Source organism: Acinonyx jubatus, chromosome A3 (genome assembly GCF_027475565.1).
Source record: "Acinonyx jubatus isolate Ajub_Pintada_27869175 chromosome A3, VMU_Ajub_asm_v1.0, whole genome shotgun sequence".
Lineage (NCBI taxonomy): Eukaryota > Metazoa > Chordata > Mammalia > Carnivora > Felidae > Acinonyx > Acinonyx jubatus.
The window spans coordinates 17,669,362-17,696,856 of NC_069388.1; the positions used below are offsets into that span (position 1 = coordinate 17,669,362).

General features: G+C 50.5%; 1 protein-coding gene across 13 annotated transcripts in view; it reads left to right on the forward strand.

Moving 5' to 3' along the window:
* The window catches only part of PTPRT (protein tyrosine phosphatase receptor type T), a 1,056,329-nt gene that overhangs the window by 997,931 nt on the left and 30,903 nt on the right, over window positions 1-27,495 (forward strand). For 7 of the 13 annotated variants that reach the window (XM_027070121.2, XM_053199941.1, XM_027070123.2 and 4 more), the window contains 9 exons: window positions 3,231-3,267; window positions 4,566-4,663; window positions 7,160-7,219; window positions 7,948-8,064; window positions 12,620-12,774; window positions 16,073-16,208; window positions 18,292-18,441; window positions 19,941-20,114; window positions 23,739-23,870. In XM_027070121.2, coding sequence (XP_026925922.1) covers window positions 3,231-3,267; window positions 4,566-4,663; window positions 7,160-7,219; window positions 7,948-8,064; window positions 12,620-12,774; window positions 16,073-16,208; window positions 18,292-18,441; window positions 19,941-20,114; window positions 23,739-23,870 — 1,059 coding nt within the window. The remainder of the gene's footprint in view (window positions 1-3,230; window positions 3,268-4,565; window positions 4,664-7,159; window positions 7,220-7,947; window positions 8,065-12,619; window positions 12,775-16,072; window positions 16,209-18,291; window positions 18,442-19,940; window positions 20,115-23,738; window positions 23,871-27,495) is intronic. The other 6 variants (XM_027070126.2, XM_027070130.2, XM_053199945.1 and 3 more) reach the window with 1 other exon arrangement.

Below are 27,495 nucleotides of genomic sequence, written 5' to 3' on the forward strand. Positions count from 1 at the left end.
CCTGGCAAATCTCCAGCAAAGACCCCAGTTAAGCAATACGGTTCCTTTTATCTCCATTGTTGAGGAGTCTCGTGGTTAGAATGTTTTCTCTTTGGGGACTGTCTCGGGTCTTAGAGACCAGAGGGCCTTTTTACTCACATGCAGTGTGCGTGAATTCGATACATGTGTATCAAGGCTGGTGGCCCAGGCAGACTTCTCTGTGCTGGGGACACAGCCATGAGCAAGCTGGATACAGCCCTGCCCTGCTGGCCCTCCCATTCCACTGGGGAAACAGTGAGCATGTACATAAACAAAGAACACTGTGCCATTTGGTGACAACTGCAAAGGAAAGTAAACCACAGAAACTTGAAAGGGGCTGTCAGGGTGGTCAGGGGAGGCTCTCTGTAGAAGTGACTGGTAACAGAGCAGTAGCCTGGATGGAGGGAGAGAGCAAACCGCTGAGTTAACGGGGGACACATGTAGCAGGCACAGGGAATGGCCAGTGCAAAGGCCTCTAGATGGAAACACGACTGCTGTTTCCGAAGAAGAGAAAGACAGCCAGTGAGCCAGGGGAAGAGCAGTCGGAACAGGAAAGCTCCTGGAGGGATGGAGTGGAGATACCATTAAGGTGCCCCAACCTCACCCCAGTGACCTATTCATGCATGTATGCCACCAGCCAGCCTTTGCTAAAAACGGCACCCAGCTGAGTGTCACGTGCTGTGGCCCACGAGGAGAAAAATACAAAGATCGTATTGCAGCTCACGTTGTGAGTATGCTCATTGGGCATCTGCAGAAGCCTGTGGGACTGCTCAGGAGGAGGGAGGTCTCATCTGAGGGGTAGCGCGGGGAGGCTGGGACTTAGGGAACATGAGAGGGGGTGCAGAGGGACGGCTGGCAGTGAGGCTGGAAATGGATCGGCAGTCCTGAGCTGAGGCGTTTGGACATTACTGTGCAGGCAGTGGGGGGCCACAGTAGGCTGTTTGGTGGGGGAAATAACATAATCAGTTGTGCACTGGAGACTTCGTTCTGGCAGGAAGCAGATGAGCTATGGGACCAGACTGGACGCAGGGAGGCCAACAAGAGGCCAGAGCTATGGCCCAGGTCAGGGAGGACGAGGGCTGTAATTAGGAGGGATGATGGCAGGGTATGGGGGAGTGGGCATGAGAAACCGCATCCTCCCACACTCTAGGGGATTGTTTTGTGTTACCAGACCTACTCAAGAAAACTCCTAGAGCCTAGGAAACCTTGTCCATCTTGACTTGAAGGAAGAGTTACCTCCTGGTACCTCTCACCTCCCTTCCTACTTCCCATGTGTCAGAGAAGAGCTCTGTTTTACATTAACAGGCAGAGCAATGAGGAGGGAAGGGCTGCTGATCTCACCATCTCCCAAGTGGCCAACACAGACTCTTAGTCGTGGTAGGCACCCAATAAATGTTTGCCAGATAACCAGTAAAATAATATAAAGTCCTATACGTTAAATCTTAGGATAGTGCCTGGGACATAGTAACTGTCATATAACCCTAACAGCAATCCTATGATGTAGATAAAAGTACCCGCATTTAACAGCAGAAAATCAATTGAGGCACAGGGAGGTTAAGTACTTGCCCCAGACCACCACACAGCTCTTAAGGGTCAGGGCCAGGTTTCAAAACCAGGCAACAGGGTCCAGAGTGTGTGCACATAACTTCTTCCTACCTTAATGTATTTAGCTGACCTCTCAGCAACTTGTTCTTGGACACTTGCTCTGAGTCTCACACTGTACTAGGCTCTATGGAAAATATGTTTAAAACTTAGGAGGCAGTGTTTGTCCTCAAGAAGCTGACAACTCACTAAGAAGACAGGACTGCTCAAACAGAGCTTAGGTGGGGCCATTGATTCCTAGTCACTGTGGTTAACCCAATAATAGCTCAGGCCATGACAGTGGCCTGGGTTGGTGCTGACAGTGAACTCCGGCATCTCTAGAGTATGCCCAGCAGTTAAAAGGTACCTACTGAATATTTATGGAGCAGGTGGAAGATTGAGGTGGAGGAATATATAAGGGACCCAAAAACTAGTCTTCGAATCAGAAAGTGGATCCAGAACTTCAGAGATAGCACATCTGTTTCACCATAAACCATACAGGTGGCAACTCTGGCTCATTTCCTGAGAAAGAGGAGGCAGCCCATCCACCCCGGCAGGGAAGAAAGACTGATCACTAACATTTAAGAGAAACTAGATATTCATCAAACTTTAGGGCTTGTTTTCTTTTGAGATAGTTAACCATAAAGGAAAGGGGATTTCAGGACTGTCAATAATAATGTCTCCACCAGCAGGCTCCATAATTGGCATCTGTATTTTGAAATTTTATCCATCCATCCATCCACTCATTCACTCATGTGTTCATTCACTAAATACTAATTACATTCAGTGTTATGGACTAAATGCAAATCTTTGTCTCTAAACTTAAACTCTACCCAGTAGGATATAATTCCTCTCTGGCACTAGAAAGGGGATCCTCCAGTATGGCCATATCCAGGCCAAAGAGAAGGTTATCTTCAACCTCTTCCCCAATGATTAGGGTTATGGGGCACAGAGTAACCCCACACCAGAGCGTGCATGGCAAGGCCTATTCGGACACTCTGAGATGGACAGGAATATCAGGAACTAGACTCTGAAACAGAAAGTGGCTTTATCAGCCTCTGGGTCACACCTGCACGGGGCCCTCCCTGGTGAATGGGACTTCCAATCCCAAGCCCAGCCATGTGGCACAGAGACAGTCACATTGTGGCATTCTTACCAATTTTTTTTTTCTAATTGTTACTAATTCAAGAGGCTTGAACGGCCTCTTGAATTGAGTTGAATGGCAACTCAATGGCTTTCTTCTGGTGGGTGGCCTACAGGGACTCATGCAGTGTTCTGCACACAGTTATGGCTCAGGAAAGACTTTTTGGTGGTTTATGTCCCCCCAGAAACCCCGAAATTCCTTCTCCACCTCTTTCTGGGTGCATGGGCATAAGTAATGTCCACCCAGTTCTTGCTTCCAGGGCAAGCCTATATGGGCCCCTCACAAGTAACTATTATAAATTGAGTGATTTAATAAGCTCTTTACATGCGTTACCTGATTTAATCTTTGCCACTTCTCTGGGAAACATCTAACACTATTCCCACTTTGCCTATGAGGAAACCATGTCTTGGAAAGGAGAACTATTACTATTAGAGTGTTTGCAAGCTTTGACTGCAGGCCCTCACTGTGCTTTTGTCCTGTTGTCCAGGGATACCATCGACCTCGGCACTACATTGCAACTCAGGGTAAGTACTCTCCTCTTCCTTGAAAGGGTCCTCGCCCTTCACTGTAAGAGAGGGATGGGCGTCTGCCAACAAAGAAGCTGCAGAGGAGTAGGGCTGGAGAGCCTCCAGGGGTCCCTGGGAGCGTCCATTTGTGTTTTTTGTGAAGGAAAGAGGTGCCAAGTTCAGCTCTAGGGGAGGGACATGGGCGAGAGATGAAGGAGATGTCACTAGGCAGCGGTCAGGCAGGGCAGACCAGAAGCATCGGCTTCAGGATCCACCATCCGGAACTGGAGTTGATGCTGCCTTATCTCTTTGATGAGTATATGCCTAGAAGACGGAAGTAGAAAACAACGTGGCTGTACATCATCAGAGGCTTAAAAATGATCCTGTCTCCCCAACTGTTGGGGGAGGAAATCCTGTAGATAATTACATTTACGGACAGGGATATATATAAAGATACTCTTCACAGCATTATCTTCAATAGCAAAAAAGTGAAAAGTCTTAAATGCCCAACCGTTGGTAGATGAGTTAAATAAAGTGTGATACTTCAATATTCTAGAAAATTATGCAGTGAATGCATTTCATGCTTGGTCAGAATTTTTAAGAGCGTGCAAAAATGCATATAATGATGATGCTTATTACAGCAAATACATACATAGAAATACGGGTACATACACAGAAAAGTGTATACATATACAGAAAAATGCTATTCAGATTTTGATACAAAACACATGTGTTACTTTAGTAATTGTGAAAGCGATGAAGGCCCAGGACATTGAAAGAGAAATTTCCAAGGAAATTGCTTTGGACTCTAGGATGCTATCTCTCTTGCCTTGTCTCTTTCTTTCCGTCCCTGCTGTTTGGGCTGCAGACGAATGCTCCCTGTGTTTGTCAAGCTCACAATCGGGCCTCTTCTGTTTGCACCGTGAGCGTCTGGCTCCCAGCAGCTCTCTGTCTCTCCTCCCTTCCCTGCAACCCCAATTTCCTCCCTGTCTCTCACTGAGCTTCTGGAGCCCAATTCTGAGCGAGAAAATCATCGCCAGGGAAGGGCAATGGGTGCAGGACACATGGGGGCTGCGGGAGAGCAGAGGGAAGAGAAGAAGCTGTTGACGTGTCCAGCGGATGCTATAGTCCATGCTCTGCTTGGTTGGAAAGCTGCTTTTCTTTCCCATACTCTGGCCCTGGTCTCGATGACTTGGGTGTCCCAGCAAGGATCATCTGGCCTTGCTCTTGCTTACCTCTGCCGAGCCTTGACTGACCACGCAGGAGGGACGGCCTCTTGGCTGCTTCCTTGACCCTGTCACCTTCTCTGTCGGCAGGTCCAATGCAGGAGACCGTCAAGGACTTTTGGAGAATGATCTGGCAGGAGAACTCGGCCAGCATCGTCATGGTCACAAACCTCGTGGAAGTGGGCCGGGTAAGCCCCTCCCGCAGCCACTTGGACAGAGGATGCTAGTGCTGCCCTCCAAACATTCCTCTGCTCTGGGCCTTGGGCCAAGTGCCCCCATTCAACAGTGTTCAACAGTTCGCCCCACAGCAACCTGCATGGGAGACATCCTCACTCCTGCTTCCCATTCGAGGACTGGCCTTTCCCTTCAAATCATCCCTCTCTCCACCCTCACCCCGTTGATGATGTCATCTCATGCACTTTGAAGAAACTAAAGCCATCAGACGTGAACTCTCATCTTCACACCGCAAAGCCACAATCCTACCCGCATCTACAACCACCTTCTCATTCTTCCCCCTCTCTCATCAGGGGGATCCATAAAAAATGGCCATTTTTGTTGACCCCAAATGGTAGAATATCTGCTGTTTCTAATGGTTCCGCCTTATACGACGGAAGAAGTGACTCTTGCCCTTTCAAAGGCAATCCCAGTGCCTTAAATCACAGATTCTATTCAATATTTTTTTCATTTCTCTGCTCACTTGAAAAGTAGGTCTTTTTCTCATTGCTAGATCATTCCCCTGAACGTAAAACATCCTGAGTACCTTCCCCCTGAAAAATATAAAGCAGGCAAACAAAAAGGATTCTCTTGTCCGTACTTTCCTGCCAGACTCTAAAGACACACACAGACTCTGCTTCTCCACTCCCGTTCTCTTCTCCCCCATCCAGCGTAACTCCTCCCTCCATCCCACCCATAGTGACACCGTCAATATCACCAGCATCCTTCATGTGGACGAACAGCCACTTTCTTCTCATTGACCTCAGCCTCTCAGAGCATTCGACCCTTTGCTCCCTTACCTCTAAACCTGGATATTCCTCAGGGTTCAGGCCTCGGTCTCCCACTCTGCTCTATCTTGACTGTCTCCTACGTCATCCTTAGCTACTCCTAGGGCTTGGAAATGGGACTGTTATTCCCCAGCTTGCTTTTGCCAACTTGGTAAACTGTGGCATGTGGGTGGGCGGGCTGCTGGGTTTAAAGGCGAGGTGCACAGACCCTAGAATGAAGAGGGCCTCTCCACTTACCATATGAACTAACTGAAGAGTGGGCAGGTAAGTTTTTGTTTCGGCAAAAACCAGATAACCCATTAAAATAAAGAGTCCTGGCCTCCAAGATAACGGGAAAGAGAGAATCTGGGCTGTTGTCATAATCCAGGCTATGGACATCTCGCGGCCTCATAGGACTCTAGGGCCAGGAGGGACTTTATCCTTGAGCCCACTCTTACCTAGTCCTTTCCCCAATTTTACAGATGAGGAAACAGGCCCAAAGGGGTGGAGTGACTACCCTGGCCAGAGCCCTGCCAGCACCACTGACTCTTGACTCTCATGGTAGTATCGCAGCCCCTCCACTCATGACTGCTCCCCAGGGACCCAGGCCTGGGGGAGGAACTTCTGTGGACAAAAAAACAAAACAAACCAAAAAACTAGGATTTAAGAATTCAGAGGTAAACTCCAGCCTGTTCTAGAACATATCCCATATTGGAGACAGACTCCCTTGATGGACAGATCATGAGTCTGATTTGGATTTGGGGAGGGGACAGGGGAGTACTCTCTTGACAAAACTCCTAAGAGCCAAGCACCGTGCCAGATGCTTACTGTGTATTACTTCATTTGGAGTCCCAACAACTGCCCCAGGTGGTGTTTGTGGTAATTATTCAGATGGCCTAGCTTTGCATCCTGGCTCCATCCGTTACTGACATTGGACACTTTTTTAGCCTCTCAGTGCTTCTGATTCCTCATCTGTAAAATGGGGTAATAATAATATCTGTATGAGGTTGTAATGATAAGCTATTAAAATAACACATGGAAGGAATTCATAGAACACTTAGTAAACAGTGAGAAACAGTTGTCAATAAGTGTTAGCTATCATTTTTTTAAGTTTATTTATTTATTTGGAGAGAGAAAGAAAGCACGAGTTGGGAGGGGCAGAGAGAGAGAGAATCCCCAGCAGGCTGTGCGCTGACAGGGCAGAGCCTGACTCGGGACTCCAGCTCACGAACCGTGAGATCGTGGCCTGAGCCAAAAGCAAGAGTCGGACGCTTAACTCTCAGAGCCACCCTGGCGCCCCTAGCTGTCATTATTAATAAGAAGTTGAGCCTCAGAGATTTCGGCACTTTCTGGAAGCTACACAGCTACTGAACGTTAGCACCAAGCAACACATCCATTTGCCTCCAAGGCCTGTTGCACTGTACCAGCATTTCCCTAAGTGGGTTCCACGGGATGCTAGCCTGCAGGATGTCTAGTGAGAAGAGGGTTCCATGGTTAAATACGTTTGGGAAATGCTGTGCACTCTTTGCCCCTCTCGGAGAGTCGAAAATACAGTAGCGTTAGCACATTCGATGAGCTGAGGAGTCTGGTAGCAGAGCGGCCTGTTTAACTTTGTTTAATCCAGCATTTCCCAAACTCATTTGACCACAAAACCTTTTTTTTGTTTGTTTTTTTGTTTCTTGTGTTTTACCTAACACCTATTAGCGCCCAGCGGAACACACTGTGGGAAATGCCACTGTAGGCCGCGCGGCGTCCCCCGGAATGGTAATGCTTTTGTTCTTTTTAGGGGAAAGCAATGATGATCTCTTCTTCCTCCCGCGGAGTGTGACGCAGAGTCAGGATGTGGGACTGGCTTATCTGTAGCACCTGCACCCACCACCCGGGCACAGAGCGGTCACAGAGTCTTCCCTCTGAGCCCAGCACCTTCCATACTTTTCCCAAATGAGAGCCTTTCTCCTTCCAGCCCCCAATTTCCACCTCTTAATAGTAATGTCCCTCTCCCGACCACTTCTGCTTCCACTCCCTTGCTGTTTGTTGCCCACCTTTTATTCTCATCTCTGCTCTGCTGACACTGCCCAGCTGCCCCAGCCTGACCTCGCACAGAGAGGGCTCAGCCAGAGCTAGGAAACTGGCCAAGTGACCCCAGAAGAGTCACCAGACCTCCATACTCGAGCGTTATTCTCATCTGTAAACGGGGTAACGCCACCTGCCTACCTCACCTTGATCTATTCGATCACTTAGGGTGATGATGGACTTGGAGATTTTAAGGAGCTCTGCAAAAGAAGGTACCACCATTATCCCTAACGGCTCCAGTTCCTTGGGGAGAGAGCGTGGCCCTGTGCGGTTTGCCAGTCCCTGGCCAGCTGAGAACCCCTTCGACCGAAATTCCACCCAAATCGCCCTTGGGTTTATCTGAACAGGAAGGCCAGACGAGGCGGCTGCTCCTACTCAGCCACCCACTCATTCATCCTTGTATCTGTCTTTTCTCACAGGTCAAGTGTGTGCGATACTGGCCGGATGACACGGAGGTCTACGGAGATATTAAAGTCACCCTGATTGAAACAGAACCCCTGGCAGAATACGTCATACGTACCTTCACAGTCCAGAAGGTAAGCTTGTTTGTTCATTCTGGGGATGCACTGAGCGAGGGTCTGCTCTGTGCCCATCCTGTGTTTGGCACCAGGGACGAGTCAGCAATCAGGTTGGATGTGAATCCCATTCCAGAAGGTGCCCCCCTCTAGCAGGAGAGACAAACAGAATTCAACAGACAAATAAATGGACTAATGCCATATGGTGATAAAAGCCATGGAAAAAAAAAAAAACATGCCATGAGTGGAGACAGGAAGATGATGTGGTGAGAGAGGGCTTCCTGGAGGAGGAGGTATTGAGGCAGATAATGAAGGATGAGAAGGAGCCAGCTGAGGGAAGAACAGGAGGAATACTCTGCCAGGCAGAGAGAAGGAAACATGCAGAGTTGAGGGAAAGAAGATTTCAACATGTTCTAGGCCTGTGGTTCTCAACTGCTGGTGATTTTGTCCCACAGGGGACATTTCACCATGTCTAGGGACATTTTTAGTTATCAAACCTGAGGAAGGAGGGGTGCTCCTGGCGTCTATGGGTGGAGGCCAAGGACGCTAACATCCTGCAATGCATAGGACACCCCAGCACCCAACCACAGATGTCAGTGATATCAGGGTTGAGAGATGCTGGTCTAGGTATTGAAACGAGGCTAGGGTGCAAGTAAGCAAGAACGAGATTTCATAAAAAAAAAAAATGAGAAAAGCTTAAAATGAAAAAAAGAATGAGATTCCAAATAATTATTAGATTAGTAATTTAATTGGTCTCATAATGCTAGCTAACATTTATTGAGCAATTACTAAAGCAGGTGCTTTTCTCGGTGCTTTGCATACATGAACTCATTTAATCCTCCCAACAACCTCTTCATGGAGATACTGTTATTACCCCCATTTTAGAGGTGACAAAAATTAGGCACAGCGCACGTACATCAGCTGTCCAGAGTTGCCCGGCCATAAGCCGGCCGAACCACGTTCCCACCTCAGCCCTTGACTGAGGCTCGCTGTGCCTCCACTACTCCAACACGCCATTTTCTGAAAGCACCTGCATTACTGGACCAGGTGGCCCCAGACCCGAGGATGCAGAAGCATTGGGCATTCACTGCTGTGAAAGCTGTACTGTTGAGGTTTGTGCAAGTACTTTTGAGGACCGAAGCAGGCACATGCACAGTATGGTGCCTGCACGCGTGGTTGAGTACAGGACACGCTCCTCCTGGCCGTTCCCTCTCCAAGCCCCGTGCTTCTGAAGGCCTACATCTGCAGGCTCAGGTGAAGAGCCAGGAGAGAAGGGCCCTTCTTCTTGACGAGGAGGAAGACAACAGGTGCATTGATGTGGCCTTAGGTCAGGTTCCTTAGAAGCAGAGCCTGAGACAAGGATTCAGGTGCATATAGTGCACCCTGGGACCACTCTCAAGAGAAACTTGTAATAGAGGGCAGGAAGCGGGAGAGGGAAGGAGAAGAACCTGGGCAAGAGAGTCTTCCGCAAAGTCTAGCCCAGGCCTGCTCCAGGGGGCTTCCAGAGCATGACCTGCACCAGAGAGTTTGCCCCCTTGCCTCAGTCTGCCCTCTGACTGTAGACCAGCCACTGAGAGGTCACCTCCAGCACAAGTTGGCTCTTGTTGGCTGAGGGCACCGCTCCAGAAAAGGGGAGTCACTCGCAGTCAGCACTCCTGCAGTGGGGAGTCCTGGGGACACAAGCCACAAAAAAGGTCCTTGGATGGGGCTCCCATCTCATCTGGCACATAAGCAGTTAGTGTGGAGAGTGAGATGAGCAGTGGGGACATAGTGGCCCATCCTGGGTCCCACACCTGAGCAGGGAGGCTTTGGGGAACCGTACACAGGTGCTCAGCAAACTATCTGGGTCATTAGCTCACAATTGGTTCTTGAGCCAAGCCCGGGAGCCAGAAATAATAAACAGGAAGCAGCATCTGCCCTTGAAGAGAGCACAGTCCCAACTGGGAGAGAGGGCCCCTGATACATAACCGCAGTGGAGGTAGTGAGGTCTCGAACAAGGGCTTCCCCGGGCTGAAGTGACTCTGAGCATGGAATGAAAAACTGAGTATTCCTGAAGCTGTTTTCTCCTGCTTGAGCTTGTCCATCAGGGCCCTCATCTGGGCCTTTGTTCACTCCCACCTGGACGCCTACCCCAGCCTTCTGGGGCCTCTCTGCTTCTAGTCTCACCCCATCTTAGTCTGGGTTTCTGGGAGCCAAGTCTGAGGCAGAGCTTTGGGTGCCCTTGTTCTGAGGAGAAGAGAAGAGAAGGAGGAGGCGGGATGGGGCAGGGGAAGGAGCCAAGCAAGGGAATGCTTTCAGCCTGAGACCAGCATCAGCCAGATCCCATGGGAGCTCTAGAGACAGGTAATCCGTCTCAAGCCAAAGGGATCTTCTGTTCCTCCATTAGGGTAACCCAATGTCCCGGTGTGCCCAGGGCCATCCTGGCTTTAGTACCAAAAGTCCCATGTCCCGGGAAACTGCTCAGTCCTGGGCAGTCTCAGCAAGTCAGCTGCCCACTCTGCTGTCCTCCAGCCACTGAAGGCCAGCTGCCCACCCCCACCCCCAGGGGAAGTGGCTGAGCAATTCTCTGAAGGAGGAAGTGGCTGTGGGCATCAGCCAAGACTCAGAGGAGCTGGGGATGGGGTTTCTGGCCCAGGAAAGGGGACCTGAAGGGCACTGTCAGCACCCTCTGCACTGCCCCCCAACACACCCGCTCAGATCCCTGCTTCACATAGCAGCCTGCATAGTCCTCCTAAAAATGCAAGTCTGATGACGCGCTTCCCCTTCTGTGCACCCATCCCTGCAGCCTCCCCAGAGCTCCCCAGTAAAGACTCAGTGTGGGATACAAGGCCTCCCGGGATCCAGCACGTGCCCCGTCTTCTACTTTCCTCTGGGGGTGCCCCGTTTGTGATTCTGTGCACGAGCTGCTAAGTAAGCCCTGTCCCCACATGGATGCCCCGGCTGCCAGTCTCCCACGGAATCCCGCCATCTCTTCTGCTGGGCAGTACTCGGACATCAGTGTCTTACAGTGATTAGGAGTGCAGATGCGAAGTCCATCAGCCAGGGTCCAGACTGGGTTACAACTTACTAGTTGTGTGACCTAGTTATATTACGTAACCTTGCTTAGCCTCAATTTCCTCATCCACAAAACAGAGATAACAACATGAAGGACTGGTCTGAAAATTAAATGAGTTAATACACTGAAATGTTCAGAAGAGTAACAGGCATGGAGTCTGTGTTTAATAAGTATTAGCTATAGGGGCACCTGGGTGGCTCAGTCGGTTGAGCGTCCAACTTCAGCTCAGGTCATGATCTTGTGGTTCATGAGTTCGATCTCCACGTCAGGCTTTGTGCTGATAGCATGGAGCCTGCTTTGGATTCTCTGCCTCTCTCTATGCCTCTCTCCCACTCACACACATATGCTTGCTTGCTCTCGCTCTCTCTCAAAAATAAACATTGAAAAAAATTTTAAATCTTTAAAAAAAACTTCTTTAAAAAATAATAAAATAATAAAAAATAAAATAATGAATTAAAAAATAAATAATTAAAAAATAATAAATGTTAGCTATTATTGTGTCTCAAGACTCAGGCCATGCATCACCTCCTTTAGGAAGCCCTCTCTGATTTCTCCTTCCCCAGATGGGGTGACCTGACACTCCTTTAAATACTTCAGTAGAATTATCCACTTAGGGGTCTGCCTCCCCAGCTAGACTATGAGCTGTTCCAGGGACAGGGGCCATAGCTTTTATTTCTGCCCTCGCAGTGCCTAACACGAGGCACAGATAACCTCAGTGAATATTCTTTAACTGAAGGAATGAACACTCTTCCTATTCAGTGTTCCCTGCACACCTGCGGGAGATTGCAAGGTAAGAAAGAGTGGGCAAGGACACTGCCTAAGCTCAGGCTCCAGGTGACACCTGACCAGAGACTGGTCAGAGCAGTGCCCTTAGCCCAGAGGGTGTCTGTAAGGAGCGGTGAGAGGGGAAGTGGAAGAAACTGGAGGCCCAGGCCCCCGTCCGTCAGAGGAGCTCTAGCTTTTATTTGTTTCCTATCTTACCATTCTAAATAAGAATCTCATAACTAAAGAAGTCTGACACGTTTTTTTAAACTTAAAAGCCATGGAGACAATGATAGGACTGGAGAACTGAGGGACACAGACCCCAGTCACAGAAAAAGCCATATAGTGTACTGGCAAGGACTTGAACTTGTTGTTTAAGGCCAAGCTTTCTCTGAGTCTGTTCTGCTGAATAGAAGTCCCATGACACTTTGTCAAAAGAGGGTCCCTTGGACAAACGCTATGGGAGGCTGTAACACTCCCTTGGGGATGCAGAGTGTACATGAGCCCACAAAAGTCTCTGAGAAGTCCTGCAGCAAAGCCACCACCTCTATGTTACCTACTTCCATGGCTCCCAGGCGCAACAGATGACAGAAGTCACTCTGTGTGGCAACCCCTGCTCACGCTGGTAGGGTCCTGTCTTCCCTGATGGCAGGGAGGCTGGTTCCTCGGTGCAGCAGCCGTGTTCCCCGCGGGTGCTTGGGGCGGGGGGGGGCATGTGGGTGCAGCAGCTGGAGGAACAGAGGCGCGTTCTCTCCTCAGAAAGGCTACCACGAGATCCGGGAACTCCGCCTCTTCCACTTCACCAGCTGGCCTGACCACGGCGTCCCCTGCTATGCCACCGGCCTCCTGGGCTTTGTGCGCCAAGTGAAGTTCCTCAACCCCCCCGAGGCGGGGCCCATAGTGGTCCACTGCAGGTAAGTGAAGTCCTCCAGCTCTAAACAAGGCTGCTTCTGCTTCTGCAGCCTTGCTCTAGGGGACAGAGACACTGTTTTTCCAGTGGCCTTTATTCTTCGCCTTCCAGACTGCCCTGCCCTGTGTCCCCAAGCCCAGCCCCAGCCCCAAGGGCTGATGATGACGACAATATTGACAACAAAGTAATAGTAGCAGTACCAGTTGGTATCATTACTGTTGCCCTGAAATAGTAAAGCCACCTGGGGACGTGGCCTTGCACCAACAGCCTCTGCCCCATGTGCACTTTGCACAACTTCTCACGCGGCCTGGAGGGGTGGGCGTTATCATCCATCCCATTTTACAGATGAGAAATACCGAGGTACTGAGAAGGTGGACACTTTGCTCGGGGCCCACAGGGGTGAAACGGCAGAGCCGGGAGTTCACATCCATGGCCGCAGATGCTCGCCCTCAGCTCCTTGCCGTGGCGGCAGGGCGCCTCAGTGGAAGCCCGCTTCTCTTCAGTTCTTGTATTTTAAAAATCAATTGCTGGCCTGCAGGGTCCTTAATAGAGAGTAAATGGACAGTGCCGGGCTTCACCTTATTATGGAGAAGAGATATTTTCAGCTCTGACCTAGAAAGTCCCCTGGGAATGACTGGCACATCTTCCAATCCTCCTAAATGGAGATGAAGTGTCATGTCAAGGGCGTTAAGAATTGGACCAGACCCGAAGGCCAGCTGGCCTGCACACTCCTTCCTCCCAGTGCCTCCGTTTTCCAATGTGACCCTGGGCCCAGCCCCGCTTTTCAGACACTGCGTGTTCTTAGCTGCATGTTAAGTTATCTTACCCTTGCCCTGGCGGTGTCCACCTCAGTCAAGGCGCTGAGTCAAGCCAAGGAGGGTCTCCACAAACTGCAAGCATCAGGGAACCAGCCCCTTCTCACTCAGCATCCATTTACCCTCCCCCTCCACAAGCAGGTGTGAATTAGACAGCCCATTTCACAGATGAAGTCGCTGAGGGTTAGGAGAGAATACTCATCATCACCTCTGGGCTCTCTAGGCATTTTGCATACATGGTCTGCTTTACACCACATGACGGTTCAAGGACGGGAGAATGTTCGCTCCCCACCCAGTCCTGTGCCCCAGAGAGCAGCCAGAGCAAGGATAGGGAGGAAGGGAAACAATGGCAAACATTCATCAGGCTCTCCTTACATGATGGCTCTATGTCTTACCCCCATAATAAGTCAGCCTTATGCGCCAGGCACAGTGGTCCCCACTCCTGGGTCTATTCTGAAGATTAAATGTGTTGGGTAACATAATGAGGTGCCTACGAGTAGTCCTGCCATGTAATAAGCACATATAAAATACCACCGTTCTCTGCTTCTAATATCGGCCCCACTCCCAATCCCAGCACCTAGTGCATACAAGGTGCTCAATAAATATTTGTTGAATGTGAGTAGCAAGCAACCATTTATTGGGAAATTGCTAGGTACCCAGGCATAGGGCTAAGCAGTTTCCATGCATTGTGCTTTTTTAGCATAATGTCATGCAACTCACACGTACTGTGCTATTAATTAATGCTACATGGTGGGCTTATTTATTATTATCAGCCTCGTGTTATGGTTGAGGTTATGGAAGCCCAGAGAGGTTAAGTCATTTACCCAACATCACACGGTTCGTAAGTAGTTGAGCCAGGATTTGATTCCAGGGGTCTGGCCCCAAACATCATGAGCTCAGTTGCTATGTGAGGCAGAAATAAATACAGCTCAGGTGCTCAGGAGAACACTGCAAGGAGGCACGTTGTACATGTGAGGCTCGCAGGCACCAGGCAGCTTGCTCACTGGTGGGGGATCCAAGGTGGATCCTGGTTGTGTCCCCTAAAACAGGCTGAGGAGGAGACGTCGGGAAAACACGGATGAGTGCCTCTTAGTGCTGCCTCCTAGCCCCTGGTGCCCAGCCCACCGAGTCCCTTCTGAGGGATCTGGACCAGAGGTGTAAGGGTACAAATACAAGTCAAATTTAACTCCGTTTAAACCATGCAATTTTACTAAGAACAAAGAGTGCTTCCCAGGGGTTTGTTTTCCAGATCATTGTGGGTGACAGTCCCCTCGGGCCTGTCCTGCCTGGACTTACGGTCGGCCGGCATTGCTCTCCTTCCTGCCCCAGCCCTGGTTTCCCCAGGGGAAGCAAGATGTGAAAATGCAGCCAACATGGGCCTCCTTGGTGGTCTGGCCTTCACTTCCTAAAGTGCATGCATTCAAGGTCAATGTTCTGTTTGTCTCTGATTCAGTGCCCTGACCAGAACCAGTGCTGGTCTGGGACCCATGCCGTGGTCCATGGGGTCGTGCTGAGTTCTTCTGCTATTTTGTACTTGGTCTGAGATTTTCCTGAAGGAAACACCAGTGATCAGAATGGAGTATGAATCAGAATTAGAGCATATATACCAGACCAGGGTCTTGGAGCCATCGCCTGCTCCAGTTTAAGGATGCTCCTGGATCATGTTTCTGGCAAACAGGTGCAAGTGGAGCCAAGCCCCGGGCTTGTGACATGGGACTTGGGACTCACTCTGTGCCTTTGAGCCAGCTCAGAGGATCTGGTTTCTGCCCTCTCCCCTTTCCTCTGCTCCCTCGTCTCTCCATCCTTGCTGCCATCTGTCAACCTGTTTGCTGACGAAGGGAAAAAGTGGAACAGAAGGGCGGCGGGGGGGTGGGGAAGACGTGTTTATTAGGCATCTCCAGTGTGCCAGGCACCATGCCTTGCATGATACAGACGGATTGGCTGCACCCACCAGATGAGGCAACGGCAGACATACGTGTTGTTGAAGCGTGCATTTCGTGCTGTTACTAAGAACGTATAAGAACACAGGCCCTGGAGCCAGATTGCTGGGATAAAAAGTCCCACCTCCACTGCACGCCAGCTGTGTGATCTTGAGTAAGGTCAGCTTTCCACGCCTTGCTTTTCTCACCTGTATGGGGTAAGAAAACAACCTCACAAGGGAGTTAATAGGTAACATTTGTAACACACTTCGAACAATTTCTGGCACTTTGTAAGCATGAAATAAGTGCTTGCTAATGAGTACAACAAATATAAGCAGGTTTTGATAAAACAGCCCCAAAGGCAAGCATTGCTCTCCCATTTTACAGAAGAGAGCTGAGACTCTAAGTTCACTTGCTTGCTCTGAGTCTCCCCGCAGTGCTGGGATTCAGGCTTTTATGTCTGACCTCTACAGCATGCCTCGGGACAGGGCTGAATGGGGGTGGGGGGGCCTCCCCAGGGCTGGTCCTGTCCCAAGGTCCCTAACACAGACACTGTCCTCTCTGCCAGCGCTGGGGCTGGGAGGACCGGCTGCTTCATCGCTATCGACACCATGCTCGACATGGCCGAGAACGAAGGGGTAGTGGACATCTTCAACTGTGTGCGTGAGCTCCGGGCCCAGAGGGTCAACCTGGTGCAGACAGAGGTGAGTCTTGGGGCACCGACCTGGCCAGCCAGCTGCAGCCCTGGCCAAGGAGAAGCAGCGTAGAACACTCACCCATGGGTGAAGGCATCCTAGAGAAAGAGACCCAGGGGCGGGAGAAATGGAGGAAGGGGATACATGGCTGACTGCGAGGAGACCACAGTAGAAGCCAGGACACCACTGCCCACCCTGAGGCCCCTTGGTGCAATGACATCCACCAATGAGGAAAGGTAAGGAGTTCCCCAGTGCTGAGGGCATCTGAGCAGGGGCTTAATGGGAACTTCTAAGGATTCTTCGAATGGTTTACTTGCATTGGGGGAAGAAGAGAGAGAGGGAAGGATTGGCATTTGCGGAATGCCTGCTGTGTGCCAAGCATTGCTTCAGTCCCCGCAAGAATGGCTTAACCAACAAAATTATTGAATAATTGGGCTGGGTTCCAGGGATTCCAAAAGAGATAACATATAGCCCTTGCCTTTGGGGGGAAAGCAGACCTTCAAGCCCCCCTCTGTTCAGGTCAAGAGCCCAAGCCCCGTGGGAAATGAGAGGAGTCCATCTTTAGTGTTGAGCATCTATCTACCATGTGCCAAGCATCATGATGGGCCCTTTGTATTCAGGGTATTGTTCCTACTCACAACAAGCCTGCCAGGCAGCTCCTACTGGTATCCCCATTTCATAAAGAAAGAAACTGAGAAGCTGGGTCCGTGTGACTCCAAGGCTCAAGCACTTTCCCCTGAACCATGCTCTCTTGTTAGGCAGTCTTTTCTGCCTACCCTACTCCTCAGAGCCATGGCTGGTTATTATAAAAGCCCATCATCTGATTCTAGGGAAGGCTGTGGGTGCCTAGGCAGTCAGCTAAGGCAGATAAGAAGCTATGTCCATCACCAATCTTGCAAAGGGAAGTTTTGGCTTTGGGCATGGCCAGTCACTGCCGGCCCTGCAGAGAATCCGGCACTTAAAAACATAGGCCCCTGCTGTGGGGTCTGAGCTAACTCCCACAGGCTAGTGTCTGGACTTCTTGGTGAGGCTGCAGTAAAGCCAAGAGGCTGCTTTATCTGTTCCCAGGTTCATGCTTGCAGAAGACAGCCTTGCTGGCTGGCATCAGGCACATGGCCCCTGCTGTCTGGTGGGGGAGACAGACATTCAAATAGATCATCGTGATGCATTGGGATAAGTGTTTTATGTAGGGCCAAGTTCTGCAAGAGAGCACTCAATGTTTGTTAAGGGCCTGGAAGCAACAACAGCAACAGCTTCCACCTGGTGGGTGTGCAGAAGACTGTCCAGAGGGGATGAAGCATAGGGGGCCATAGAAAAGGGGGAATGGGGTTCAGGGAGAAGAGAACAGCAGGTGCAAAGAACAGAGATGGCCGAGGGGCACAGGGCGCAGGAGCAGACCCTGAGACAGGGAGTTGAGGGCAAGTGATTTATTTGAAAGGTGATCCCAAGGCTCACCAGTTGGAAAGCAAAGAGAAGGAAAGGACACCAAGCTTTATGAAAGCGTTAAGGTCTTTTGTAAAGGTGTTTAATTAACCCTGTGAACAACTGGAGGCCAAGCCTACTGGGAGCTCTGAGGCCGTAGGAAATGTTCCCTTCCAAATCTCCTACCTGAGAGAGAAGGAAACTTAGGTATTTATGCCCCAGCTCTCCAGCTGGCACTGCTTGAGGGCTCCTTTCCAGAGCATTGGCTCTTCAGCCATGCTGGCTCGCCCTGCACCCAGCCCAGGTGTGCTCCTGGGACTAGAGGAAATCCCTCGGCATGAATCTCACGTGCTTGCAGTACGTAGGCTTCAAAGTAAAGGTGAAAGCTGAGGGGACACAGGCAGGTACCAAGAGCCCTACTGCAGCACATTCAGAAGTTTCTTACTTTCCTCAATGTCTACACAGCTCAGTCTTATGCAAAACTCACCATTGCCCAGGTGGTCACTGAGAAACATGGAGAGTTGGTCCTTCAGGTTTTCAGATAGGAAGCAGTGATTCTGCAGTCTGAATCCTGCCCCTACTTCACAGCCGTGGGATTCAGTTTGGACCACAAATTCCCAGGCAACTGTCCTCACCCGGCACCCTGTCTCTTCTCTTCTTGGCTGGGCAGGAGCAGTACGTGTTTGTGCACGATGCCATCCTGGAAGCATGCCTCTGTGGCAATACCGCCATCCCCGTGTGTGAGTTCCGCTCTCTCTACTACAACATCAGCAGGCTGGACCCCCAGACCAACTCCAGCCAAATCAAAGACGAATTTCAGGTATGAGCAAATCCCAGGCTCAGGGACCCAGCCAACTTCAGCAGCACTGAGCACGTTCATGGGGTTTTCCTCATGAGAACTGATGAGTCTGGCGTTTCCAGTGTGCAGCTCCAGACAGCTGCAGAATGAATTCTTGCACATACAATGCACAGCCACGAGCAACTGTTAACCAGTCACTTGATGACTGCTAACGCTTGTTTTAACTCTGCATATGTTTTTGAACTAACTTTGTTCTAGTCCAATCCTAGTTGTGGGTGGAGACAGGTTTATAAACACAGGTGTGAGTTTCATGCTCTGCCGTCCCTGGAGGGACTCGGGTTTTTTCTTACAATTTCTGTGCAATTGGAGTGTGTCTGTCCTAGATCCTCACTACTCAGAGTTGGGTCTGGAGACCAGCACCATCAGCTTCACCCAGGAGTTCATCAGGAATGTGGTATCTTGGGTCCCACCCACAGCTACTGAACAAGAACGTAGAGTTTAACAAGATCTCTGGGTGACTTATCTGCATATTGAACTTTGGGAAGCACCATCCCAGAGCTCAGCTCAGACATAGCACATCTGTACTTTGTAACCCAGGTAGCCAGAATGGTGGCCACCTTGGTGTGGAGGTCTTGATGTGAGTCACTGAGTAGGCCAAGAGGCCAGCCCTTTGTCCTGAGGTCAGTGCCAGGGTCTTACCTAGGCAACAGGTGCTGAGAACCAGGTAGTGGGAAGCAAGGAAGCTCCAGGAATTGAGGGGCAAGTACCCAGCCCCTGGTTCCATGGGTAGATACCCCAGCCAGGCCAGTGTCCCCGTGCTCCCTCAAGCAGAAGCTTTACTGATTGGGAGGGGAGACCAAGTACTGAGTAAGGGAAAGACAGAGGCCACAGCCCCCTCGTGGGCGCACAGAACATCTGGTCTCCTGGCTGGGCAATTCAGCTGTGGCCCCACACTTGCAAGACTCACTCTGCACGACACAACCCTGAAATTTTCCAGACTCCTAGAGCTTGCTTCCTGGGGGTCTCTCACCTATCCTGGGAAGCTCATCCAGACACCCTTCCATTCTGAAAACAGCTTTCTCTAAGAGGAGCATTGGTGAAATCCTTTCCCTCCTTCTTTGGCACTTCAAGGGATGCATGGGGGATTCCCCACCCCCACCCCCACTCCCACCCCCTGACCTCCTGGCTCGCCCACCCTTCACAGAGCTGAGCAGCTTAGCTCAAATGGTTGGCAGGTGTTGGCAGCCTGTGTCTGCTCTGTGTGTGGGCATGCAGTCTGTACATACTTGGCATCATGGGGGTGTCTCACAGCCCTGGTAGGGGCTCTCAGCCTGCATGGAGCAGCTAACGGGAGATGGCAGAACATCACACGGGAGAGGAACAAGTCCTGGGGAGGGACTGCAGGGCCAAACTTTCAGTATGCAGATAGGGTGGGGTAGGCTGGCTTTGAACCTTGCTATCTCCTCTGTTTGGGGCTACCACCTGAGTAATGCCTACCTATCTGTCTTTGCGCCTTACAGACCCTCAACATCGTGACTCCCCGCGTCCGGCCCGAGGACTGCAGCATCGGGCTCCTGCCCCGGAACCACGATAAGAACCGGAGCATGGATGTCCTGCCTCTGGACCGCTGCCTGCCCTTCCTTATCTCGGTGGATGGGGAACCCAGCAACTACGTCAATGCCGCACTGATGGACGTAAGCTGAGCCCTGGCTGGCACTCACTGGGAAATTTCTTCAAGGTGGAGATGGCTGGAGCCCAGGGCACTGACACCCCACACCACCACCCCCAACCAGCCTCTCTTTGCTTCTGCTCTTCCTGGCCACAAGGACCTTTGCTCCCCCTGAAGGCTCTGGTCCAAACCTATATACAAGCCATGTGCTTGGCTCTTTGCTCCCATAATCCTGTCAAGAATAGACCAAAAGCATAAAATCGGTCCATGACGGCACAGCACAAGCCTTCCCAGTACACCCTCCTGCTGCCCATAGAGCTAACTCTCAGCCTTAAGTTTAGTTCAGGAAACATTCTCTATTCCAGGCCCTGGCCTGAGCTTTGGGAATGCAGGATGGTGCAGACATAGGTTCTGCCCTTGAGGAACTCCCAGGCAGGCTCCCAGAACTCATGTGCAGAGGCAAGAATGAGGCTGGCAGATGGTAGGTGCTCAGTAACTGGACAAGTGATGGGTTTAGCAAAGGGCATGGGCCATGTTTCTGACTGTTCTATCAGAGGCACTTTCTTCTGCTTTCTCGGCAGCAAATCTAAGAAGGGCACTCCTACCCTGACCTGGTTTAGGAGTCATGACCCTAATTAGAAGGTCATGTCCATGTTCCTGACTCATATGCTTTCCTCCTGGGTCCTAGAGCTACTTCCACTGATCATTCCTCCACTTCCTGGATGTAGAGATACTTGCAGCAGGAATGAGCCATGGATTATCTGGTCTCATCCTTGTACTTTTAAGCAAAGGACAGTGAGGCCAGAAAGAGGAAGAGACTTGCTCAAGGTGACCCAAAAGCTACTGGCAGAGCCAGAAGCCAGGACTCAGACCCTGGAATTCATTCCTTGGGCCTCCCCACAGTTTGTGCAATCCACTAGGACACAGACATCCCGAGGCTCAGGACCAAGAATACCATTGCCTGACTGGGGATAAGCCCTTCAGATTCCGCCCCCCCCCCCCACCCAACCCATGTCCATGGTTACATCCATCCAGCCCACGTGGACTTCCCGTCTCACCCAGAACAGGCAAGAATGTGGGGTGCTCTGTCCTTGGGTCAAAGCCAACTCCTCTTCTGACCTCTGACCCTCCTAAAACTCTCCCCAAGGGCTGTCAGTGTTGGAGGCAGGTGATGGGAGGTCATTGCTTATCAGCTCTGTCAGGGCTTGCCCTGGCCTTGGCCCACAGGGTGCCCAAGTCCTCCATGAAGACCCTGGCTATGGGTCCAGATGCAGGGAGCATTGTCCTGGTCAGATCAAATAGCTAGAGATGGAGGGAGTACCTCTGGCCTTTACCTTAGAGCTCTCTAAGGTCAATGTGTGCACGTATGTGTATGTGTGCATGCATGTGTGTGCACGCATGTGGCAAGAGAAGGGGCCTGCGGGTATACTCACACTTCCAGGTTCCCCATTGCTTTTCTCCCATTTGTCCCAACTCCCTGCCCGCTGGCTTCCTCATCTATGCAAGGATCAAACATGTTTCTGGCCTCTACTTAGTAGGTTAGATGCTGCCTGGAGCCAAATGTCTTCTGCCAAGCTCTGATGCTGATTATGTTCTCTTTGTCCACAGGGCATTTCTCCTGTGAGCCATCACTGGGCCTTTGCCTTTCTTTAAAAAAAAAAAAAAAAAAAAAAAGTCCTTATCTGTATTCCAGTTCAGTCTGTGCATTATCTGGTAACCATAGCAGCTTTGCTCCTAGCAGAAAAATACGAAGTCCTCTGGGTTAATTTTTAATGTTTCCCCTGGTAAAGGATGATGTTATCCATGAAATGGATTGCCGGCTGATCCCTGAAACCCAGCAGGAGCGCGGATCTTGAACATATTTTCAGATAAGGCTTTGTCAGGCATGCTGGCCTAATAGAGCATTTATCACAGAGACAGGGAAAAAGGAAGGCGAACTAACATTCACCGAGTGTTGGGCAGGTACCATGTCGGGCCCTGGACTTACCCTGACTCATTCTGTGTTTGGGTGTTATTGTCCCCATTTTCCAGATGAAATACTGAGGCTCAGAGTATTTGCATGACTGTCTCCAGGTCAACTAGCTCAGAAGGGTGGAGTCCAGGGTCTGGATCCTGTTTTTTGACTTTTAAAACCTAGGATCTTTTCTGTGTCTAGAAATGGCTCAAAGACCTGCTCTCTGCAACTAGAGTTTCGCTTTTGGGGAAATTAAATATTCTGCCCTCCCAGACTCCCCCCTTTGACCATCCCACTGACCAGGAGAAGGTCCTTGGAAGACAGGACCCTCGTGCCTATGTGACATCCACAGTTGCTAGGCATTTTTTTGTCCAGGGCATCAAGAGATAACAGAATGGACAGGTGCTTTATGTAATATGGTTGGCAGGGTCTTTTGCCTGGGTGTTCCCCTGGTTTGGACAGGCAAGCCCCTCTATCCCCCCCATTTCCTGCTGACTGGACACTCTACTGAAAACAGCTGTGTCTGTCACAAGGCCTGTCTCTCAAGAAAGCTTATTAAGAACATAGGCTATGGGTAATCTCTAGTTTCACAGACCACTAAAGGAGAAGCTCTTCAATCTTTCCAAACCCCTCACGAGATACTGTAATAAATGAGGCCCAGTCAGAGCTTCCAATGTAGCCCAGACTATCACAAGCTAATTTCTGGGGGCCTCAGTTTCCCCATCTGTAACATGGGACTGAGTGTATGCATTTGTTTGCTGGACCTGTACTGGGTGTCTCATGTGCCAGCCACAGCATTAGGGCCAAGGATGAAGAACCAGGTTGTGTTTCTGCCCTGCCAGTGGGCTCACAGTCTTTTCTTGGGTGCTGGTATTTTCAAGTGCAGATCTCATTCAATCCATATGACAGTATCCCTTCGGAGTTGTGATTCCCCTCTCTCCGATGAAGAACGTGACTTTGGAAAGATCTAATAACTGGCCAGGGCTTACCACCAAAAAGAAAAAAAAGGCACTCTACAAATGATGCCTGGATGGATGGATGGATGGAAGGAAGGAAGGAAGGAAGGAAGGAAGGAAGGAAGGAAGGGATGAGCAGATGGACAGATTGATACATGACTAATAACCTACAAGTAAGAATGGTGGATTTGAACCCCTGGCCTTCCTGACCCTAAAACCTGAGCACCTTCCACTGCCCATTGTCTCACAGCACACAGTGTCCATCTTCTGCCAGGCCTTGGGGCAGGAGTGAGCCTCCTACAGTAGAAGCCCCTTCAGGAGGCTCTCTGCCTTGGGCTGAGCCAGCCCCTCCTCCAGCATTGTGGGCACAGGACCACAGATATCCCTAATGTCCCAAGAGGTGCTTTGGCCAGCAGAGCAGCAAATCTGCAGCCAGAATCTTTCATTTCATATTGTAATGATGATTATTTGCTGAGCTCCAAAACATAAATAATTTATTTGAATAATCCCCAGCCGAGTGACACTTTCCTAATGAAATGTCTTAGTTTAGAGGAGAATGAGTTCATTATGAGGAGGCCCCCTTTGTCACCTGGACACCCAGAGATAACAGAACAGGTAGGTGTTTTGTGCAATCTGTTTGGCAGGTTCGGGGGCCTCTGGCAGCCGTCCAAGCCTCATCACCATCAGAGCATCACTGATGGATGTGTATTTTATGAAGCCTATGTCGTTCCTTTGTCAGAGCCACAAGCAGCCCGCCGCCTTCGTGGTCACCCAACACCCTCTACCCAACACCGTGGCAGACTTCTGGAGGCTGGTGTTCGATTATAACTGCTCCTCCGTGGTGATGCTGAATGAGATGGACACTGCCCAGGTAGGAGGGGCCCAGCCACTGCCCGAGGTGCTCAGGTGCATTCGGGAAGCCATGCCCAAGAGCTGGAGGGAGAGCCTGAGAGCCAGCATGGTGTTTCCCCTGCCCGACCGAGCTGCCTGCTGATGGCCACTGTCTGGCTTCGAGCACCGATCCGGCCCATCCTGCTGCCAGTGGAGGCTGGAGGTCTCTTCCCGGGCCCTGCCACCCCTGAGCCCTCTCATTCCCAACAGTGACTCCCCCCTGCTTGTAGGCTTTGTCCAGCCCTCCCTCCCCATCCAGAGCCAGATTCTGCTCCATCCACCACACTGATTAGGGCCTTGCTCCAAATCACACCGAGCACACTTAGCTGAGAGGCTCACAGAGCCTCCCCACCACTGAGCGTCTCCAGCCCTGCAGAATATTCTGATGCCTTGCCACACCCACTCACCCAGCCTGCCCCCTAGGAGATGCACCCAGCACTGACAGAGCCTGGAGCTTGAACTGTAGACCCTCTGCCCACTAGCCACCCCGACGATCCCGGCTTCATCCCAGGTGACCCCGGTGTCCAGGCAGGCTTCATGCTTTAGCCCCCCGGGTCTGATGACTCCAAGAGTGCTAAAGCACCTGTCATGGGACAGCTTCTGGAGCCCAGGTCCCCATTGCAGAGGAGCCGTTCCTGGGTGGGAAAAGTGAGAATGTCCTTTCAGGTTTTTGAAAAGTGAACCTTTCACTGTCTTGAAAGAAACTCAGAGAAACTCAGTGCACTCCTGTGTGCGTGCTGGCCTTGTGTGGGAATAAAATAAAATGGATCTGAGCTGTGGTCTTAGCCCTGCAGGAGCTCACAGTCTTGCTACAGAGACGGATGAGCAAATTGTCCCAACCTCATGTGGCAGCGCTATAATAGAGGTCAGACGCAAAGTGCTGTGCTGGCCGGGAACAGGGAGCAATTAATTCTGCCCAGAGGGTGAGGGAAGACTTCAAAAAGAAGGTGACTTTGGCCTTGAAGAAGGCAGCAGAAGTTAGGGTGTGTGGGGCTGAATGAGCTGGGAAAAGGCACTCGGAGCAGAGGGAACAGTGGGGCAAAGGCAAGGCAGTGTGAATATGTGTGGCTTCTCTTTAGAACAGCTGGGGTTGCAGTGGAGCTGGGGCTCAGGGTCTATCAGGAGCAGAAGAGGGTGGTGAGGCTGCAAAATGTAGCAGCGTCCTGCTTGCAGAGGGCTGCCCATGTGGGCTTCAGATCTCAGCCTTGGCCTGCAGCATAGTGTCAGACCCTTACTTTGTAAGCAACAGAACCCTCTCTTCGAATAAAAGCTTTTGTGTAAGCGCTGTATTGCTCAAGCATGTGTGATCAAGAGATGTTCGTGGTGAAACCACCTGGGGTGGGAGTTGAGCTCCACCCAGACTGGTCTTCTGGTCCCCCCAGTGTCTCTTGGAGAGTCAGGACTCTGGGTGCTTTTGTGAAGCCTCGGGTTTCCAAGGAGCACCGTTAGACAATATTTGCTATCCAGGGAGGAGGGATTCTGCAGATTTTAAGCCATGGTGTGGCTGGTTCCTGTTAGAAAGTTGAGTCTGGGGACCAGTGAGGAGAAAAAGAGGGAAACCTGGAAGCCAGGAGACTGGGAGGCGGATTCTGCAGATGCACAGAAAAGAAAGGTAGTGATCAGGAGGCGGGCTTGGATGTGAAAGTTGGTTCCCAGATGGAAATCTACAGGTTTGGGGAGCAGTTGGATGTGGGAGGTGAATGAGAAGGAGACGTTGTGGATGGTGGCAGGAGCTCAAGTCTAGTCAGTTAGACGTCTGGGGTCATACTGACCAAGATGAGGGAGGACAGGGGGAGGCGGGGAGAGGAGCAGATCATCAGGATGAAATTGAGCGCCTGGTGGGATGTGCACATAATACGTTCACGAGAGATTTGCTCATCATTCACCTATATTTGTGGAGTATCTGCTGTCTTCCAGAAGCTGTTCTAGGTGCTTAGAATGCATCGTGAACAAGACACAGAAAGCAAAACAACAAATTCCCATCTCTGGTGCAACTTCTAAAGTGAAGGAGACAATATGTAACCAAGTCCCTATAATGTACTCAATTATATGTTAGAAGGTGATGACTGTTTGGAAAAAATTAAGAGGAAGACTGGAAGGCAGGTGTGGGGCACTCTATTGATAGAGTGATCAAGGCAAGCTGTATTGAGAAGGTCACATATAAGCGTATTTTTGAAGGAGGTGGAGAGAATGAGCCGTGTGACCATCTCTGGGAAGAGCATTGCAGGGAGAAAGGACAACCCACACCAACACCTTATGGTGCGCACATGCCTGGCACATTTGAGGAACAGCACAGAGGCCATTGTGACTGGAACAGAGTGAACATGGAGACAGCAGCAGCAGGTGACACAGACACATGGCAGGGCCAGGTCATGGAGGCCCTTAGGGGTCCTAGGAAGAACTCGAGTTTTACTCTGAGAGAAGAAGGGAGCCACTGACAGGTTTTGAGGAGAGGAGTGACATACTTTGACCTTTAAAAAAAAAAAACAAAAACAAAACAAACAAAACATCCCTCTAGCTACTGTGTTGAGAACACAATAATGGTCTGGGAAGGAGAGTGTATTTGCTAAGGGATGTGATGGCAGCTTGAACCTAAGTGGTAGCCGTGGAGTAGATTCTGGATATCTCCTGAAGGGAGACCCAACAAAATATCCTGACAGACTGAATATGGTGTGTGAGTCCCCAAGGGGCTCAATCAGTAGATGTGGCTGGAATCCAAGATAACCATGAAATTAAATGGATTCCCATAAAACAAAGACTTCTGTGGAGTTCCAGACTCAGAAGGCATCACCACCCTATTCCTTTGCCTGAGAAATTAAAATGGTGAACTCTGCTTACTGAGTCCATGAATGAAGTAGAGCCTGTGAAAGCCTGTTTGCTGTTCCCCCTTTTCCAGAAGCCCTTTTTGCAAAACCAGAGCTTGGGCATGGAGGAGGAGTGTGAAAGAATCTCACTTTGGGACATGTAGAGAAGCAGGGGTCTAGGTCATTGACTGTAACTGCCCCTTCCAGGGTGTGTCTTGAGTGAATGAAGATTTCTCAGCCCCAGATGTTGATACAGCCTTTAAGAATTGATTCTTTAACTGCAAAAACATCAGGCTTAGAAGGGCCATGAGGTTGGCTGCCATATGCAGCTGGCAAGCATCCCCTAAAATCGACAGATGAATAGAACACTTATTGATATAAATATCATCACCGCAACAGCTGGGTGCCTTGCGAAAATAAACAATGACACAGCGTGAGCAGCAGAAAAGCTGCCCTCAGCACCTGGAAGGGCGGTTCTTTGAAGCGGCATCAGCATTTGTCTGCCAGCATGCCCATGCCAGGACAGCTACAGCTTCCTGGCCAGCCCAGCAACACAGATGGGTCTGTCATAGGTCCTGAGCATCATCAGAGGACCAGTGAATGCCACATCCTCTGGTTTGACCACGGGCCAACCATAAGGGCTTGTGTGGAGGGTTGTGGCAGGACTACCTATACGTTGCAGCAAAATAAGGTTGAGGAGAGGAGGAAACATCTCTAGTGACTTATTTTCTTGCACTGCTGGCCAAATCTGCCTGCCTCTGCTCGGAATCCTATACTGCATCATTCAGTCAGCTATCCCCA